Source organism: Pteropus vampyrus, unplaced genomic scaffold (genome assembly GCF_000151845.1).
Source record: "Pteropus vampyrus isolate Shadow unplaced genomic scaffold, Pvam_2.0 Scaffold235, whole genome shotgun sequence".
Lineage (NCBI taxonomy): Eukaryota > Metazoa > Chordata > Mammalia > Chiroptera > Pteropodidae > Pteropus > Pteropus vampyrus.
Genome location: NW_011889016.1, coordinates 668,540 through 683,985, shown reverse-complemented (window position 1 = coordinate 683,985; position 15,446 = coordinate 668,540). Strand labels below are relative to the sequence as shown.

General features: G+C 61.4%; 1 protein-coding gene across 1 annotated transcript in view; it reads left to right on the top strand.

Annotated features, from left to right (window-relative positions):
• SLC6A3 (solute carrier family 6 member 3) overlaps positions 1–15,446 on the top strand; it is a 66,074-nt gene that overhangs the window by 37,463 nt on the left and 13,165 nt on the right. Inside the window, 8 exon segments of the mRNA XM_023519756.1 lie at positions 1,864–1,976; positions 3,184–3,312; positions 4,461–4,560; positions 6,906–7,006; positions 7,442–7,609; positions 8,014–8,062; positions 8,065–8,085; positions 11,798–11,916. Of these exon segments, the coding sequence (XP_023375524.1) occupies positions 1,864–1,976; positions 3,184–3,312; positions 4,461–4,560; positions 6,906–7,006; positions 7,442–7,609; positions 8,014–8,062; positions 8,065–8,085; positions 11,798–11,916 (800 nt within the window).

The following is a 15,446-nucleotide window of genomic DNA, read 5'->3' as shown; positions in this document are numbered from 1 at the left end:
CCCTGCAATCTCAGGCACATGGGGCTGCGCCAGGAGCTGGCCGGGCAGAGGGCACAAGGGCGCAGGGCAGGCTCGGGCCCAGCGGGAAGCGGGCAGGCAGGGTGTGCGGGAGGCTGGGCACGGATGTGGGTGCCGAGGCGGGCACTCCGGCTGCTGCAGCCCGTGGGCACGCAGGGGTCTTTGTGGTTCTAGTCCGTGATGGAAACCGAGGCATGGGCAGCCCTGACTTGGTCAGCCCAGGGTCCAAGGTCCCCTGAGATGGCTGCACCCCTCGCCTGCCTTTAGTACTGTTCTGCGGCTGAGTGGTGAGGGGCCTCCCCCTGGAGGCTGTCCCCTGGCTCAGGGGTGTCTGCGCCCTGAGTCTGCAGGCCTCCTCCTCTCCTCCCGCTGGCGGGGACGTCCCCGCCGCTACTGGGGGCCGGTCCTTAGACTCGGAAAAGCCCAGCGGTGCCGCCGCCTCGTCTTCTGGTCTCTGAACTCCCCAGTCAGGGGGCCGTTCGGGGCTGGGGGCGGGCGTCAGAGGGCGGCCAGGGGCTGCTTCATCATCCCATCGCACCCCCACTTTGAACGTAGGAAACAGACTCCCAGACCCCCTGAGATCACGCAGGAAACGGGGGCTGGAACGCGTGTTTCCACGTCCACGTTCTTTCCTCCAGGAACAAAACCTAACAAAGGTGGGCGAGCGTGAGCAAAGGTGGAGCGCTGGAATTTACTCGCTCGCTGACGCGCGCTCCCCGCTTCGTGCCCTTTATGACGGTAAACAGCTGTAGCCCGGAACCCGCCGTCAACTCCTGGCAGTGCATCCTCTCCGCACGTGCACGGCGAGCAAAGTAAATGTCACCCGAAGCTCTAATGCTCGGGAAAACAGGGTGAAATGTTAACTCAGGCCCGGAAATGAAAGGTGAGGGTGCTGGCATTAGGTCGGCCGAGCTGAGGAGCACCTCCCGGGCTCGTGGCTGACGCACGCACGCAGAGCTCAGAGCGTCTGGAAGAGCCCCTGGCCCTGCCTTAAGGGAGTGTCGGGAACCCGGGGCCCAGCCCCACAGCAGGGCCTGGAGCCTGCGGGAGGCGCCAGCTCTGGCCTCCATCGTACCCTGCAGAATGGTCCCCGCAGCCTGGGGACCTCAGACAGGCTGGACTCCTCGCTCCGGAAGCGAAGGCCTGCTGGTTGGCTGTGTGTGCGTCTGCCCACGCTGACCACCCGGCCCGGCGACTGCCCACTGCCCATGGGAATACTATTTGCTTGGGGATAATTTGAGGCCGAGCCACATCTCACCTTGGTTGAGGGCTACTGCTCCCAGCCCCCTCCTTCCGCCCAGCCCCAGGCCTTCCCTGCGCCAGACCCCGCCCGCTGGGGCCACGGAGCACGGTGGCTGCCAGCACCCCGTCCTGGCCCAGCGGGTGTGCAGGGTGGTGAGAGGGCCGCCCCCGTGTGAGCAGGCCACGCACCTCCCAGCCACCCGCCGAGCGCCCGTGCCGTGCCGTCCCCGGCGGCATGTGCTGTTGAAGACGTTCGTGGGGTGATTCGCCGCCCCGGAAAATGTTTTTGGCGTGTCACGCGTGAACCGTAGTGTGAGCATGCAGGCATGCCCGTGGGCGTCTGCGCCCTGCCCGGGGACAGAGCCCGGAGGCGCCCCCGGAAGCCCCTCCGCTCCTGTCCCAGGGCGGACGGCGAGGCACAGGAGTGGCCTGGGTCACGGTCAGGGCCAGGTGTCTGCCGAGCGCATAGGAGGCAGCACAGGACAGCCGGCGTGGGCTTTCGTGCCGCTGTGTCTGGAGGCGCCTGAAGGGGCCACGGCCTCGAGGGGGTGGAGGGCGCCTGTGACACTGCAGCTCGGTGGCAACTGGAGGGTCTGCTTTCAGGGCCCGGGCTGATTTTCATCATCTACCCCGAGGCGCTGGCCACACTCCCGCTGTCCTCGGCCTGGGCCGCGGTCTTCTTCGTCATGCTGCTCACCCTGGGGATTGACAGCGCGGTGAGTGACCACGGCGCCTCCTGCCCGGGCCATCCCCCAGAGGGCCTGCGCTCGCACACAGCCCCACGCGGGCCGCCGGCAGGGGCCCCGCAACTGCCCGAACCCCATTCTGGGATGGGGTGCTTGGACCAGCCTGTCTCTCCTTCCCTCGGGGGCACCAGCAGCGCCCCCTGCTGAAGCCGCCACAGGCCCTGAACACACGCAGCGAGAGGGCAGCTCAGGAGGGCAGCGCGAAGTGACCACACAGATGAGGGCCGGCCCCTCATGAGCTGTCACTCTCCCTGACACCCTAGCCCCTGGGAGGAATGCAGGCATTCACGGATAGGGTGCAGGAGGCTCCAGCCGCAGCCCAGGCCTGGCCCACTGACCATCTTGTGTGCAGCCCCGTGTGCACATGTGCGGGCAGCGGGGTGGGGGGTGCTAGGGGATAAGGGGGTGGGGGCCTTGGTCTGCCGGACTTCCTTAGCCACCTTCCCCATCACCTGCTGGCGACCAGCAGCTGGGACCTCAGGGTCACTGTGACGGGCCATGGACGCCTTGCTCACCTGAGCCTCCTGGAAGTGGCAGAGAACCATAGGTCCCTCCCCAGGAGAATGCAGGTCACGCTCCCTGGCCCTGCCCTCCATCTCCCACCAGCCGGGTCGCCACCCCATGAGGCGGACCACGCCCTTGGACGTGTCTGGTGGGGACGAAGCCATGACAGCACTTCCCAGGGGAGGCGGTCTCAGCAGAGTGAGGCAGAGGGTCCTCAGGGGTGACCCCCCATCACGATGACGCTCAGGGTCTGTAGGGCTTCGTCGGTGAGCACATAGCCGGTGGCCGGGCCCGTGCTCCTGGGAGCAGACTGCAGTCAGGCCTGTGGCAGAGGCGTCTGCTGGGAAGTCCGGCACGGCTGCCCTTCGCGGCGGCACAGTGCATGGCACGGCGTTAGCCACATAGTGCTTCTCCCCGCCAGGGACTGCAGAGCGGCTGAGCAAATGACCGCTGGGGACAGAGCGTCCACCTGCTGGCCCCTTTCTCCAGTGGCCATGTCACGAGAAGCTCTCGTGAGGGCCGTCTTGTCCTTAGGGCTTTCTGTGCCCGGGACACCGTGCAGGTTGCCCTGCGTGTCCATTTTCCGGGTGTACCCTCTGAGCCACACGCAGCTGGTGCCTAGGCTGGCGCCGTGTGCCCCCCCAGCGCGCCCCCTGCTCTGTGTTGGCTGCAGATGGGCGGGATGGAGTCAGTGATCACCGGGCTCACAGACGAATTCCAGCTGCTGCACAGGCACCGGGAGCTCTTCACCCTCTTCATCGTCCTGGTGACCTTCCTGCTCTCCCTCTTCTGCGTCACCAACGTACGTACAGGCTCAGCTCCGCCCGACGATGCCTCCTTAGCACTCGGCACTGCACAGTGTGGCTGGTGCCGTCATGCTAGAGTGTAGCACCTCCAAGAGCCGTGTCCCCAAGAACAACTCTTATAGTACGCAGGAAGCTATGGTCACACAAGGGGTAGCCACAGAGTAGTTGTGGTCACATGAAGTAGCTGTGGTCACGTGGAGTAGCTGTGGTCACGTGGAGTAGCTGTGGTCATGTGGAGTAGCTGTGGTCATGTGGAGTAGCTGTGGGTGGTCATGTGGAGTAGCTGTGGGTGGTTATGTGGAGTAGCTGTGGTCACGTGGAGTAGCCATGGGTGGTCACACTCAGAGTAGCTGTGGTCACATGGAGTAGCCATGGTCATGTGGAGTAGCTGTAGGTGGTCACGTGGAACAGCCGTGGCCATGTGGAGTAGCTGTGGTCACATGGAGTAGCTGTAGTAATGCGGAGTAGCTGTGGGTGATCATGCAGAGCAGCCGTGGTCACGTGGAGTAGCTTTGGTCACATGGAGTAGCTGTGGGTGGTCACATGGAGTAGCCACAATCACATGGAGTAGCTGTGGTCACACAGAGTAGCTGTAGTAATGCGGAGTAGCTGTGAGTGATCATGTGGAGTAGCCGTGGTCACGTGGAGTAGCTTTGGTCACATGGAGTAGCTGTGGGTGGTCACATGGAGTAGCCACAGTCACGTGAAGTAGCTGCGACCCATGTGGAACTTGGTCTTGAGTTACTTCAGCACCTGGACAGCTCCCTAGCTGTGCCCTTGGCTCAGCCGCCTGCCCTTGGATGTGCGGCCAGTGCTCGGGTGCAGGGGGCCCAGGCCACCTCCCCTTCCCACAGAGGCTCTGCCAAGCTTGGCATGTGGTTGCTCTCATCGCTCATGTCAGCGGGAGCCGTAGAGGAGAGGTTGCTTCTATTTTCGAATAGTGGACACGTCCCTAAGAAGCTGCGTGTGACTTGAATTTTAGTGACTCAAATCGGACTTTGCAGGGTGTAGAACAGAATCTGCCCATGATGCGAGTCCACAGGCCGGGCTTATATTTCGAGGCAAGCTTTTTGTGGACATGGCCTTCGTGGGCCAGGCATGCCACCCCAGGCACCCCGAGTTCAGCAGGCGCCCCCTCTTCCAGGGTGGCATCTATGTCTTCACGCTGCTGGACCACTTCGCGGCCGGCACGTCCATCCTCTTCGGAGTGCTCATCGAGGCCATTGGGGTAGCCTGGCTGTACGGTAAGGACGGGGCCTATCCCGGGGCCCCGTGCGTCAGCGGGTGGGAGACCCTGTGCTCTCTCTGCGATCGTGGGCTTGGCATCCCCTTGCTGTACGGCTGTGTGGCTTCCATTTGGGTGAAGCTGGCTTGAACAGGGACACTTGTGAGGTCCAGAGAGCTTAAGTCATGGAGACTGCATCGCAGAGGACAGGGGGCCTGGCAGCCGTCATTCCTTCGGACTGGCGAAGACAGCCCAGATGGCACCCCAAATCCTTCCTGTGGTCAGAGGCATCCCATGTGGCCACACAGTTATGCCGTGCGGACATCCTGACTGGCTCTTGAGGAAGAAGGGGTCCCTGGGACACTGGGACACTACTGCTGGCCAGGGCAAGGCCCCTGCCCAGCCAGCCAGGAGGCAGCCAGCACTGAGACCCCAGACGACCAGCTGAGCCAGGTCCCCCTTGGGCAACATGGTCAACAAATGCCGTCCACCAACCGGCGTGTTCCAGAGCGCCCCTGCTCACGCACTGGCTCCTACAGGCGCAGGACCCTGATGCCTCAGGGACGCCACTGCGCCCAGACCCCAGACCGGCCTCGGTCCAGCCACTCGGTCACAAGTTAGGACTCTGACCTGCTGGCGGGCGGCGGCCCCAGGCGAGGCTCGGCACCACCTGCAGGCCTGGCCCCCTGCCCTCCTGGGGCGGTGTCCCAGCGAGGTTAACGGCAGCAGCGGGAGCCAGAGGAGCCCCGCTGACCCCGCGCGCTGGCTGGGCGGCCCGCGCCTCGCGCCCTCCGCTTCTCTTCCGTAAAAGGCTGCGGTGCTGCCGAGCTCGGCAGGCCAGGAGGCTTGGGGCAGTTGGCGCGGAAGCTCTGGCAGCACGACGTTGCCCTGTGCCCGCGTGCGCCAGGCTCGGGCCCGCGGTGTTGCTCACACCCGGCCCGGCGGGACCCCGCATGCCGCAGAGGCACCCGGTCACGTCTCTGCCTCAGAGCCCCGGAAACTGCAGCCTAAAACTCGCACTGGCTTCGAGGGGCTTAGCCTGGCGGGGGATGCACCTGAGAACGTTTTTCAGTGGTTTTGCTTCCTGCAGAAAGGGGCACGTCGAGCTCTGTGCCTGCACTGGCACCTGGAACCGCTTTGTGTGCCACCTTATACCCACCCTCAAAGGAACAGCTCACGGAGAAAGGGGGACACCTCTGAAGTGCCCCAGCCGTGAACTCCGTGCTGGCGGGGCTGGAGGGAAGCTGGCCGGGCCCTGGTGGCTGGACCGCACAGCCTCCGGGGACAGAGGCCCGCGTTACTGCTCCAAACAGCCGCCACGTCCCTGTGATCTAAATGAAGCGAAACCTGTGTTTCCAGTAGGATCGCACCGGGATGCGCCAGCCTTCTAGGGCACAAGGTCCCTGTGGGTCCGAGAGCAGATGGCCCCACGCCAAGCAGGGCCGACCCGGATCTGCTCAAGGGGCTGAGTCCAGAGGGGCCGAGGGGCCACAGGTGGACACTCACCCCCCTCTCAGCTGGCCTCTGGGTCCCCCTTCTCCGTGTCAAGGGTTCTAATGACGGGTCGACATGTGACGACGGACTTTCTGACATCTCCCCACATGCGACGCTCACGTGCCCACGCGCGCTCGGCGGACCGGCCGAGGCCGTACACCGGAGGCCGGGCTGGACATGGGCCGGAAGAAACCACATGGACGGGCTCCCGGAGGAAGTCCCGGTCACCTAGAAACAGCTTTTCTTCAAAAATAATGATCGTGCACACAGCAGAGTGGTGTTCAGCCCTTAAAAAGAAGGGATCCTGACCCGGGCTGCCACATGGGGGACTTTAGGCACAAAAGGACGAAGGCCATGTGACGTCACTCACACGAGGTCCCTGGAGGGTCAGATTCACAGGGACAGCAGATGGTGGTTCGCAGGGGCTGGGGGGCAGGGGGGTGAGTGTTTAACGGGGACGGAGGTTCAGACTGGGACGAGGACAAAGTCCTGGACCTGACGGTGGTGACGGCTGCACAGCAGTGTGAACGCACTTCATACGTGGAACCGTGCGCTTAAAATGGTTGCGGGGGCAAGTTTACATCGTGTCCACTTTGCCACGGTGTTTTTAAGGTAAAACAGCGACTCAGAGAGAAGGCGGAGACAGCCCTGGGAGGCGGACCTCAGGCGGGAGGAGGCCGGACAGCGGTCACTGGGGCCCCACAGGTCTCTCTGAGGGACGGACCGTCAGGGTCGAGGAGCAGATGTCACCCAGCGTCACCACAGGGACATGTGTGGGTGGTTTGCAGTGGGCTGGCCCCCGCAGGAGCGGTCCGGGGGTCAGCGAGGACAAGGCACGTGCCCTGACTGTCCTGCTCGGCTGGCCCCCAGGCGTGTGGCAGTTCAGCGATGACATCAAGCAGATGACCGGGCAGCGGCCCAGCCTCTACTGGCGGCTGTGCTGGAAATTCGTCAGCCCCTGCTTCCTCCTGGTAAGGGGCCGCCGGCCAGGGGGTTCCCCGCTCTGCCCCAGGCCCGTGGTGGCTGCCCGCGGGTGTTCCTGGAGTAAATGTGCCTAAGGCTGGGGTGCTCCATGCTGCCCGCAGACCAGGCTCTCCGAGGTGGGCTCCGGGCGGATGGGCTGGCCCCTGAAGTCTCCTAGCCTCCTGAAGGCGTCCCCCATCCCCATGAGACCCGGGGGGAGCGAGGCCTTGGACTTCTGCCTTGAGGCCGGAGAGAGTCTGGACCTTCGGGAGTGACCCATCCTCAGTCCCATGGGCAGAGCGGCACCAGTCAGACCAAGAACCGAGAGGACACGCAGCTGGCCAGCGCTGTCCGCGACAGCGGGGCCCCTCGAGCCGTGGAGGCCAGGCGACCCCATGCCCGCCGGCCAGTCGCTGGCGCCTGACCTCTGCCCTCGGTTTCAGTTTGTGGTCGTGGTCAGCGTCGTGACCTCCAGACCCCCGCACTACGGAGACTACGTCTTCCCCGCGTGGGCCAACGCGCTGGGCTGGGCTGTCGCCGCATCCTCCATGTCTCTCGTGCCTGTCTACGCAGCCTACAAGCTCTGCAGCCTGCCCGGGTCCCTGCGCGAGGTACAGCTGTGCCCAGGGCCCCGCCCCGCCCGGGCACCCGATCATGAGGCCACCGGCAACTCCCGGTGACCCGTCCTCCCCGGCCACACTCTGAACATCGGCCACATAAATGCTCAGTCAGTAGCCAAGACGGGCAGGACTGTGGGGAGGTCCCCTGGGGCTGTGACGCTGGCGAGGAAAGCTGGCTTCAGCGTCCGAGAATGCGGCTGTGAGAGGCAGGCCTGGAGGACCAGCCGGTGTGGGCGCTCGGGCAGGCGGGCAAGGAAGGCCAGCTTCCAGAATCAGCGTGGCGGAAGGCCAGTGCCTCCCTCCCGCGTGGGCGGGAGCTTCAGGGTCCCTGGGGCCTAGCTTTGGCCGGTGGGGTCACCTTCACCCGGAGCCCACGCTCTCTCTGTCTCTCCCAGAAAGTGGCCTATGCTATCACGCCTGAGAAGGAGCACGAGCTGGTGGACGGAGGGGAGGTGCGCCAGTTCACGGTGAGTGAGCGTCCCCTGTCCCCTCGGCCAGGACGCAGGCAGAGCATCACAGGAAAGCTAGGAGGCTGATTTATTCACTCAGCAAATGTTCCCCAAGATCACCTTCCGAGACCCCTGTCCTGAGGAGGGGTGGGCAGCAGGCGAATGCCCCAGGTGCAGGTGGGCACCAGGAGAGAGACGGGACAGAGCCTGGCTTAGGGCAGGAGCCCCCAGCGAGGTGGCATCTGAGCAGACACCTGTGTACAGGGTGGGGTCTGCATTCCAGGTGGGGCGCAGCACAGGGAAAGGCTTCAGGGGTGGGCAGAGCAGGGCCCACCTCCCGGGGGACAAGCAAGGGAGAAGGTCATCGGAGCAGGAGAGGCTCCGGGAGGTCTGGAGCTGGGACTTGATGACAGTTGACAGGGTCACTCACTCACTGCTATGTCAGGGGCGGGCTGGGCAGGGAGACTGGGGGAGAGCAGGGGAGGCTCCAGGTGGGAGAGAGTGGGGGTCCACCAGGCCTGGGGCACCATTTATTCCTTCCTTCGCTTTACCTCTGGGAGCCATCTGAGCTGTGTGAGCTTCCACACCTGTTTGCCACCTGCTCTAGAGCAGGTGCAGAAATGGTCCTGAAGCCGTTCAGAGACAGTAAATGTGTGGCACGTCCTAACTCCCACGGCCTACCAGGTGAGTCATCGCTCTCTCTACCGAGGTGGGGCCCCTGAAGCACAGAGAGGCTGAGGAACCCCCCGCAGTCACAGAGCTAGCTGGCAGGAGGTGGCCTGGCAGGCACCCCCTCTCCCACCACCCCACAGGATGGCCAGCCCAGGTGAGGACCCACTCAGGGCGCTGACGTCAGCTGTGGCTGCAGATGACCAGTCCTTCCAGGATCAGACACGCCCGCTCGAACCCGTCTAAGGGGCGGGGTTGGGGCAGGGCCAGCGGGGAGGCGTGGGGACGGAGGACTTCCGCTGATGCAGGTGCGGGGTGCTGTTCTCACTCCACTCTCTCTCTCGTTGGGCTCCACGCCTGTCTTTATCATTTCTTCCTGCTTCTTTCTTTGGGTTTATTCTGTTATACTTTTGCCAACAGCTAAATTTAGACCTCGGATCACTAATTTTCAACTTTTCTTCTTTTCTAACATAAGCATTCGAGGCTATGAATTTCCCTCCAGAGACTCTGTTGGCTGCATTCCACAGCTTTTAACAGTACTTTTCTTATCATTTAGTTCTAAGCATATTTTCATTTTCATTGTGACTTCTTCGAGTCTGCTTTAAATTCCTAAATGTATGGGGATGTGTTATTTATCTTTTTGTTATTAATTACTAACTTAACGACATTGTGCTCAGACATCTATGCTACCTATTCTTTGAAGTATGTTGAGACTTCCTTATGGCTGAGTTCCAGATCACTTTATAAATAGTACGTGTATCTTTAGATCAGTGTGTATATCTAACGATCGACACACAATTCTCCTTCCATCCGTTAGATTAGGTTTATACATCCTAATATATCAAATCTTCTACAGCTTTGTTGATTTAACTCTGCTTCACCATGAGCAGAGAGATGTTTGTGGAGTATCGCACCTTGAGAGCAAGTTCGTCCAGTTTTCCCCGGCAGATGGACCTGTTTTTGTTTCATACGATAAGAGGCTGTTTTCTGGGGTAGATACATGTTTAGAATTGTCACACCTTCCTGGTGACTTGAGCTGTCCTCTTCCCATTGTGATGCTTTTACTCTTAAAGTCCTTTTTGTCTGAGACTAATACAGCTGCATTAGGTATCTTTGAGGTGACCCGAAATATCTTCTGCAAGCTCTTAACTTTCAACTTCTCAGGGTTCTTACAATTTGGCTATCTTTCTCAAAACTTGCGTATACCAGGAATTTTTTACTCTGACAGGCAGATGAATCCATTTATATTTGTGGTAAATATTGACATATTTAGTCTGGATTTTACTCTCTTTATAACTCCATTTGTCTCATTTTTTTAATGTTTATTTTTTTTTACTTTATTGCCTTTATATGGATTGATTGTTTGGAGGGGTTTTTTCCTTATTCTGTCTTTTTTTCTATATCTGTTTAGAACTGATATACTTTATTCTATTCCTTTAATAGTTGTGCTTAAAATTGTGCCATGCATATTTCAGTCCAGGCGTGAAGTTAAACAAATCTCAGCCCCCATTCTGAATGTTACAGATTAAATCTTCTTTCTGCTGACGAATATGCTATGAGTGCCCAATACTCTATTTCTGTCTTTTTTATTATTGTTATTGTTATTGCTATTTTGGATAGACATGTTCCGTAGGATTGCTGTGCACGTCTAATCTTTGTTCGTTGTATTTTTTCAGCATATGCATCTTTCCTTTGAGAATCATCTTCTTGCTTTTCAAAATAAATCCTTCCGACATTCCTCTAAGAAGGCTCTTGGTGAACATCCACTCTTCCGAGAGTCTCGAACGTCTTTCTTCCGCCCTCGCTCGGGAAGGAGACTTTCCGGTTGGCGGTTACGGTCTCTCGGCATGTTGAGGACGTTAGTTCTCCACCGCTGTGTCAGTTGTCACAGACCTCGCGGTCTGTGGGGCACGGTTGCCGTGGGCTGGGACACTTTCGCGTTCCCTGTGCTCTTGGTGTTGCAGTTCTGATGTGTCCGTCATAGGTTTATTTTTATCTACATTATTATAAAGATATTACAAATAGTTCTATTTATTTATGTGTCCCTCTTGAGATATCTTGTGTGTCCAGGGTCTGTGGGTCCATTTCCTGGGTCAGTTCTGGGAATTGCACAGCCGGCCTCTCGCCTCCCCGTTACCTCGGGGCTGGTGTGGGACCCGCCCCGGGCCTTCCGGGTCCCACCGTCTTTCAGACATTTTCTTAAATTCCGTGTCTCGGACGCGCATCGCACAACCCTCTCTCGTTATCAGCGCACGGGGCTACTTCTTAGTTACTCATCTACATGATAAAATAACCCCCCGTGACCTCCCACGGGAACCCCTCGGTGCCGGCACCTCACACCCGTCCACCTGCCCGCCCGCCCCCTGCAGGCAGCGCCACCGGCACCTGGTCGGAACTGTCCCTTGTCTTACTGCGTGTTTTTGTTGCACCGGGTGTGGGCTCGGCGGTTTTTACTCTGTAACGAGGGTGTCACGCTCGCTGACGGCTTTGGGCGCGTCGTCCCGCGGGTGCAGCTACGGTGCACCTGCTCGCTCTGCCAGCTGCTGACCTGGCTCATCCAGCCCCTCGCAGCTCTGAGCACGTCGTTTTCAGACGGCTTGGGACTTTCGGCTGTGGGCTGTAGCATCTCTCCTGCTCCGCCCCTTCGAGGCCTCCAACGACATGGACCCTTTAACCCTCTTTCCTCTGCGCGTGGTCACCCTTCCGCGTTCCGTGGCTTCGCCGTCAGCCGGCTCCCCTCGTCCTCCGCAGCGTCCGCTCGGCCGACACCCAGCGTGTTTCTCGCCCCACACATTGTCGTCTTTAGGGAGTTCAGTTTGGGTCTTTTCACAGCGTTCCTGTCCCTACCTCACTTTTGGGGTTATGATCACAGTTTTAATGTCCTCGTCGGCTCTTTGTAACATTCGCCAGTTCTGGGCAGTTTCCATTGGTCGTATTTTCTCTCTCGCGGCTGAATTTTGCTGCCGCTTTGACGTCTGGTGATTTTTAACTGGATTCCACATATCGCGAGTTCTACCTTGTTGGAACCTGGGTGTTTTTGCACCCTTGAAATATTCCTCAGGTTTGCTCCGGGACATGGTCGAGTCACTTGTGGACAGTGCGATCTCCTGGGGACCTGGAGACTCGGCAGGTGGGACCAGGCAGCATTTCGCGCGGGGCGCGTTACTTGCCGCTGATGCAGTAAGGCCTTCGCGAGCACTGCACCCCAAAGCAGGATCTCATCGGGGTCCCCCGTAGCCTCGTGTGCACTGAGCCCCCAGCCAAGCCCTCAGGGGACCCTGTGCTCCCCGTGCATGTCTCCCCTCTCGGGCACTTCGTCCTGCACACTCTAGTGCTATCGTCCCCCCGACCCCCAGCCCCAGCCCCCCAGCCCCATCCCCATCTGCCCAGCCCGGGCTCGCTGCTCCATGGGCTCCCGTCCCCCATGCCACAGCCTGGAGGTCCCCTCCAGGCCACGAGCAGCAACCTGGTGGCACCTGTGTTTCTCTCTCTCCGGATCGCTGTTCTCTGTCATCCGATGTCTTGAGTCTTGAAACCCATCACTCTGTCCATTTGGTTCTTTGGGGCTGTTTCAGATGGCAGAGTAATAGATTCAGTCCCTGTTACTCCATCTTGATCAGAAGTGTCTTCGTGTGTGGCTGCGGGTCACCCACGCTGAAGGCTGCACGACAGTGACCGTGTAAACCACGTCCTCCTGCCTTTGTCCCCCTGGCTGGACCCCACTTTGCTGAAAACTACACTTTCACTTCGTCCCTGGAGGTCTCATTTGGTCCGCCTGTTTTTTTGTGAAATGTGCATCACTGTAAGCTGCACGTGTCACTTCAAAGACGTTTCTTACTGAGCTGCCCTGAAATCCGAGAGTCGCACTCACTCGGGGTGTGGCGTGTTCCCGGCAACCTGTGGCAGACCAAGCGCCTCCCTGTCCCCAGGGCGGCTGGGTCCCAAGGAAGCCGTGCCTGCTGTTGTTTTCAGTGTTTAAAAACCCAGTTCTTGCCCTTTAGTGTGATCGAAGGGCTTGTGCTCAAAAATAGGCTGGACTCCCAGCTGCGTAATGACAGGCGATGACATTTGCCGGAAGGCTTAATAGTGTCCTGTCATCTCATCCGTCTTGAGCTGTAGAGGAGGCCTGCTCACACACCTATGGCAGGCACATGAGCCAGTCGGAACTGCGGGGCACAGCGTTTCACTGGGGAGGACCGGCGGCCCCAGGAAAGTGGCCTCGGGGACCTGGGATGGGGAGGACTGCAGGGGACGCGCCGGCCGATGGGGTGCGCTCTGGGACTAGCCCCAGGTGTGGCCAGCAGCTGGTATCACACTGTCGGGGGGGACCACGGAGGGCGCTGGTCCGTGGGCGGACCCCTCGCTGCAGACATCTCCCCGAATTCTCTTGCTCAGGCGATGACTCACGAAGGTGAGTGAGGTTCAGTGGGCACCAGGTCTGTGGCGCCCCAGGCGCTATGCCCGCCCAGCCCCATTAGCTGCCCACTGCGTCCTCGCCGTCCTGTCAGCTGAGGCCTCTCCCAGCTGCCAGTCACTCCACTTCTGAAAAACAAACATTTTCTTTGCAGCTGCGCCACTGGCTCCTAGTGTAGACCCGCGAGAAGCAAGACCCGGGAGGCCGACCGCTGGGGAGACGCGCCCGCCGGGATGGAGCCCTGAGCTCGGAGAAGCGGCCGCGCTGCCCTTGACCCCGCCGCGTGGGACGCGCGGGGCCCTCCCTTCCGATGTCATGCCTTCTGTGCTGTGGGAGGGCACCTGCCGTCCGCCCTGTGTCCGTGTAACTTGGTAGAAATGTCATGTTCTGCTCGTGTAAAGCCCCCGACCCAGCCACCGCCCGGAGCCCGGGCCTCGCTCCCCCGGGTGCCGCGGTGAATCACGGTCATTGTGGACGCGCCCGCGGGCCCCAGCGCGCACAGCGGCTTCCTGGGTCATTTATTTTGCTCATATTAAAAAAACTAAATGTCAGGCTTTGCCTAATTTTGCACAGTGACAAGGAAGAAGCCTGCCAAAGGCGACAAGCAGGGGGCTTCGTGTCTCCGCGTCCGTCCCACGCCATCTGCGCATAGCCACCGAGGGCGGGCGGGGTCCGCCATGTGTGGTGGGGTGCGACCTACGTCCTTGTTGCTGAGGGAACGGACTCTGCGGTCGCGGGGCTGCCACCACTGCTGCCTGCCGTGGGTCCCCGTCCCTCGTACCGACTCACGTGGACGCCAGGCCACCGGGGAGCGTGGGCCTGGCGATCTGGAGCGCGTCCCCGGGGGCGGGCCCAAACGGCAGACACCCCCAGGCCGGGGGCGGGAGACCCCGCAGACCTTTCTCTCAGGCCTTCCGTGCAGCAGCGACACCTCGTGTTAGGGGTGGCTTCGCACATCCGTGCCCACCTGGCAGTCAGCCAGTCCTTGGGGTGCAGGGCTCCCCGGAGGCGCCGTTGCCATGGACCAGAATGTTAGCCAGGGGCTCCGCCCGGGGCAGGGCGTCGCGAAGGGGAAGCGCCCCGGGCCCGGGATGTACCCGCTGGATGGCCCCCCGGGGCGAGCTGGCGCAGCCTCCTCAGGACCCTGCCGTGGGCCGTCGCCGCCGGGGCGGTGGGACGAGGGGGCGCGCCAGCCGCTCGGCCGGAGTGGCCCGTGGTGCGCCAGGGATGCGCCTGGCCTCGCCTTCCCAGAGCGCCGCTGTCCTCGGTGTGTGTCCACGGGAAGCACAGCCGCCGCCGCCTGGGGGCGCCCCTGCGCCTGCTCCCGCCCCACGCCACAGCTCTTCCGGGCCGGCGGCAGGGGGCGCTGGCGAGTCCTCCCCGACACCTCCCCATCCTCCCCGACACCTCCCCATCCTCCCCCACACCTCCCCAGCCCGAGGCCCCCGCGGGGCTGCCAGCCTCAGCCCGGACCCAGCCAGGGCCCAGGCCAACCTTGCACCGTCCTGCCCGCCTCTCTCCAGCCCTCACCTGCCCGTCAGCTCCCCTGAGGACTCCCTATGTGGCCAGACTCTAGCGCTGAGGCCTGACCACCACCCCTGCCCCCGCTGAGCACCCCTCCTGTGGGCCCCCCCTTCCCCCGTCTCCCAGCTTTGTGGCGTCTCCACCTGTCACAAGAGACCCGGGGCTGGACGCAGAACCTGCCTCGAGGGCACGAGGCGAGCTGGCCTCAGTGACGTCACATCTCCTCCGCTTCCCAGTCACCAGGTGCCTCCGGAGCAGGTGCGGTCCCTTTCACTCGCTATTCCCGGCCTCCCCCAGCTGGGGGAGGGCGCTGGTCTGTTCCAGGTGTGTCTCCGCCCCAGGAACAGCGCCGGCACCGGCGCGTCTTGGGAGGAGTTCTGGTTGGCCACAGCCCCACACGGGGCTTCCAGAATCACACTGCAGAGTGGGAGGCCTCAGGGTGAGAGGAGGTCCCAGAATCCCCGGGGGCTGAGCTGTGTCCCCTGCACACCACACACAGGGACACAGGCACATGTGCACACACAGCACGCACGCTGCACGTGTCATACATCTACACGCACACACGTGCACCGTCACCCATGAGCACGCATGTGGGCTCTCACACGCTCTCACCCTGGGCCTGCGTGCCTCCCTGGACAGTCTGTGTGGACAGCGGGGAGCCAGGCCACCCGGCACTGCTGAGGCCACTTGTCTCCACAGCCCCGGGGTTAGGATGGGAGTGTCCTGTGTCCTGACCCCGAGCTTCTGGGCTGGGCCCGTCCTAGGCAGGCAG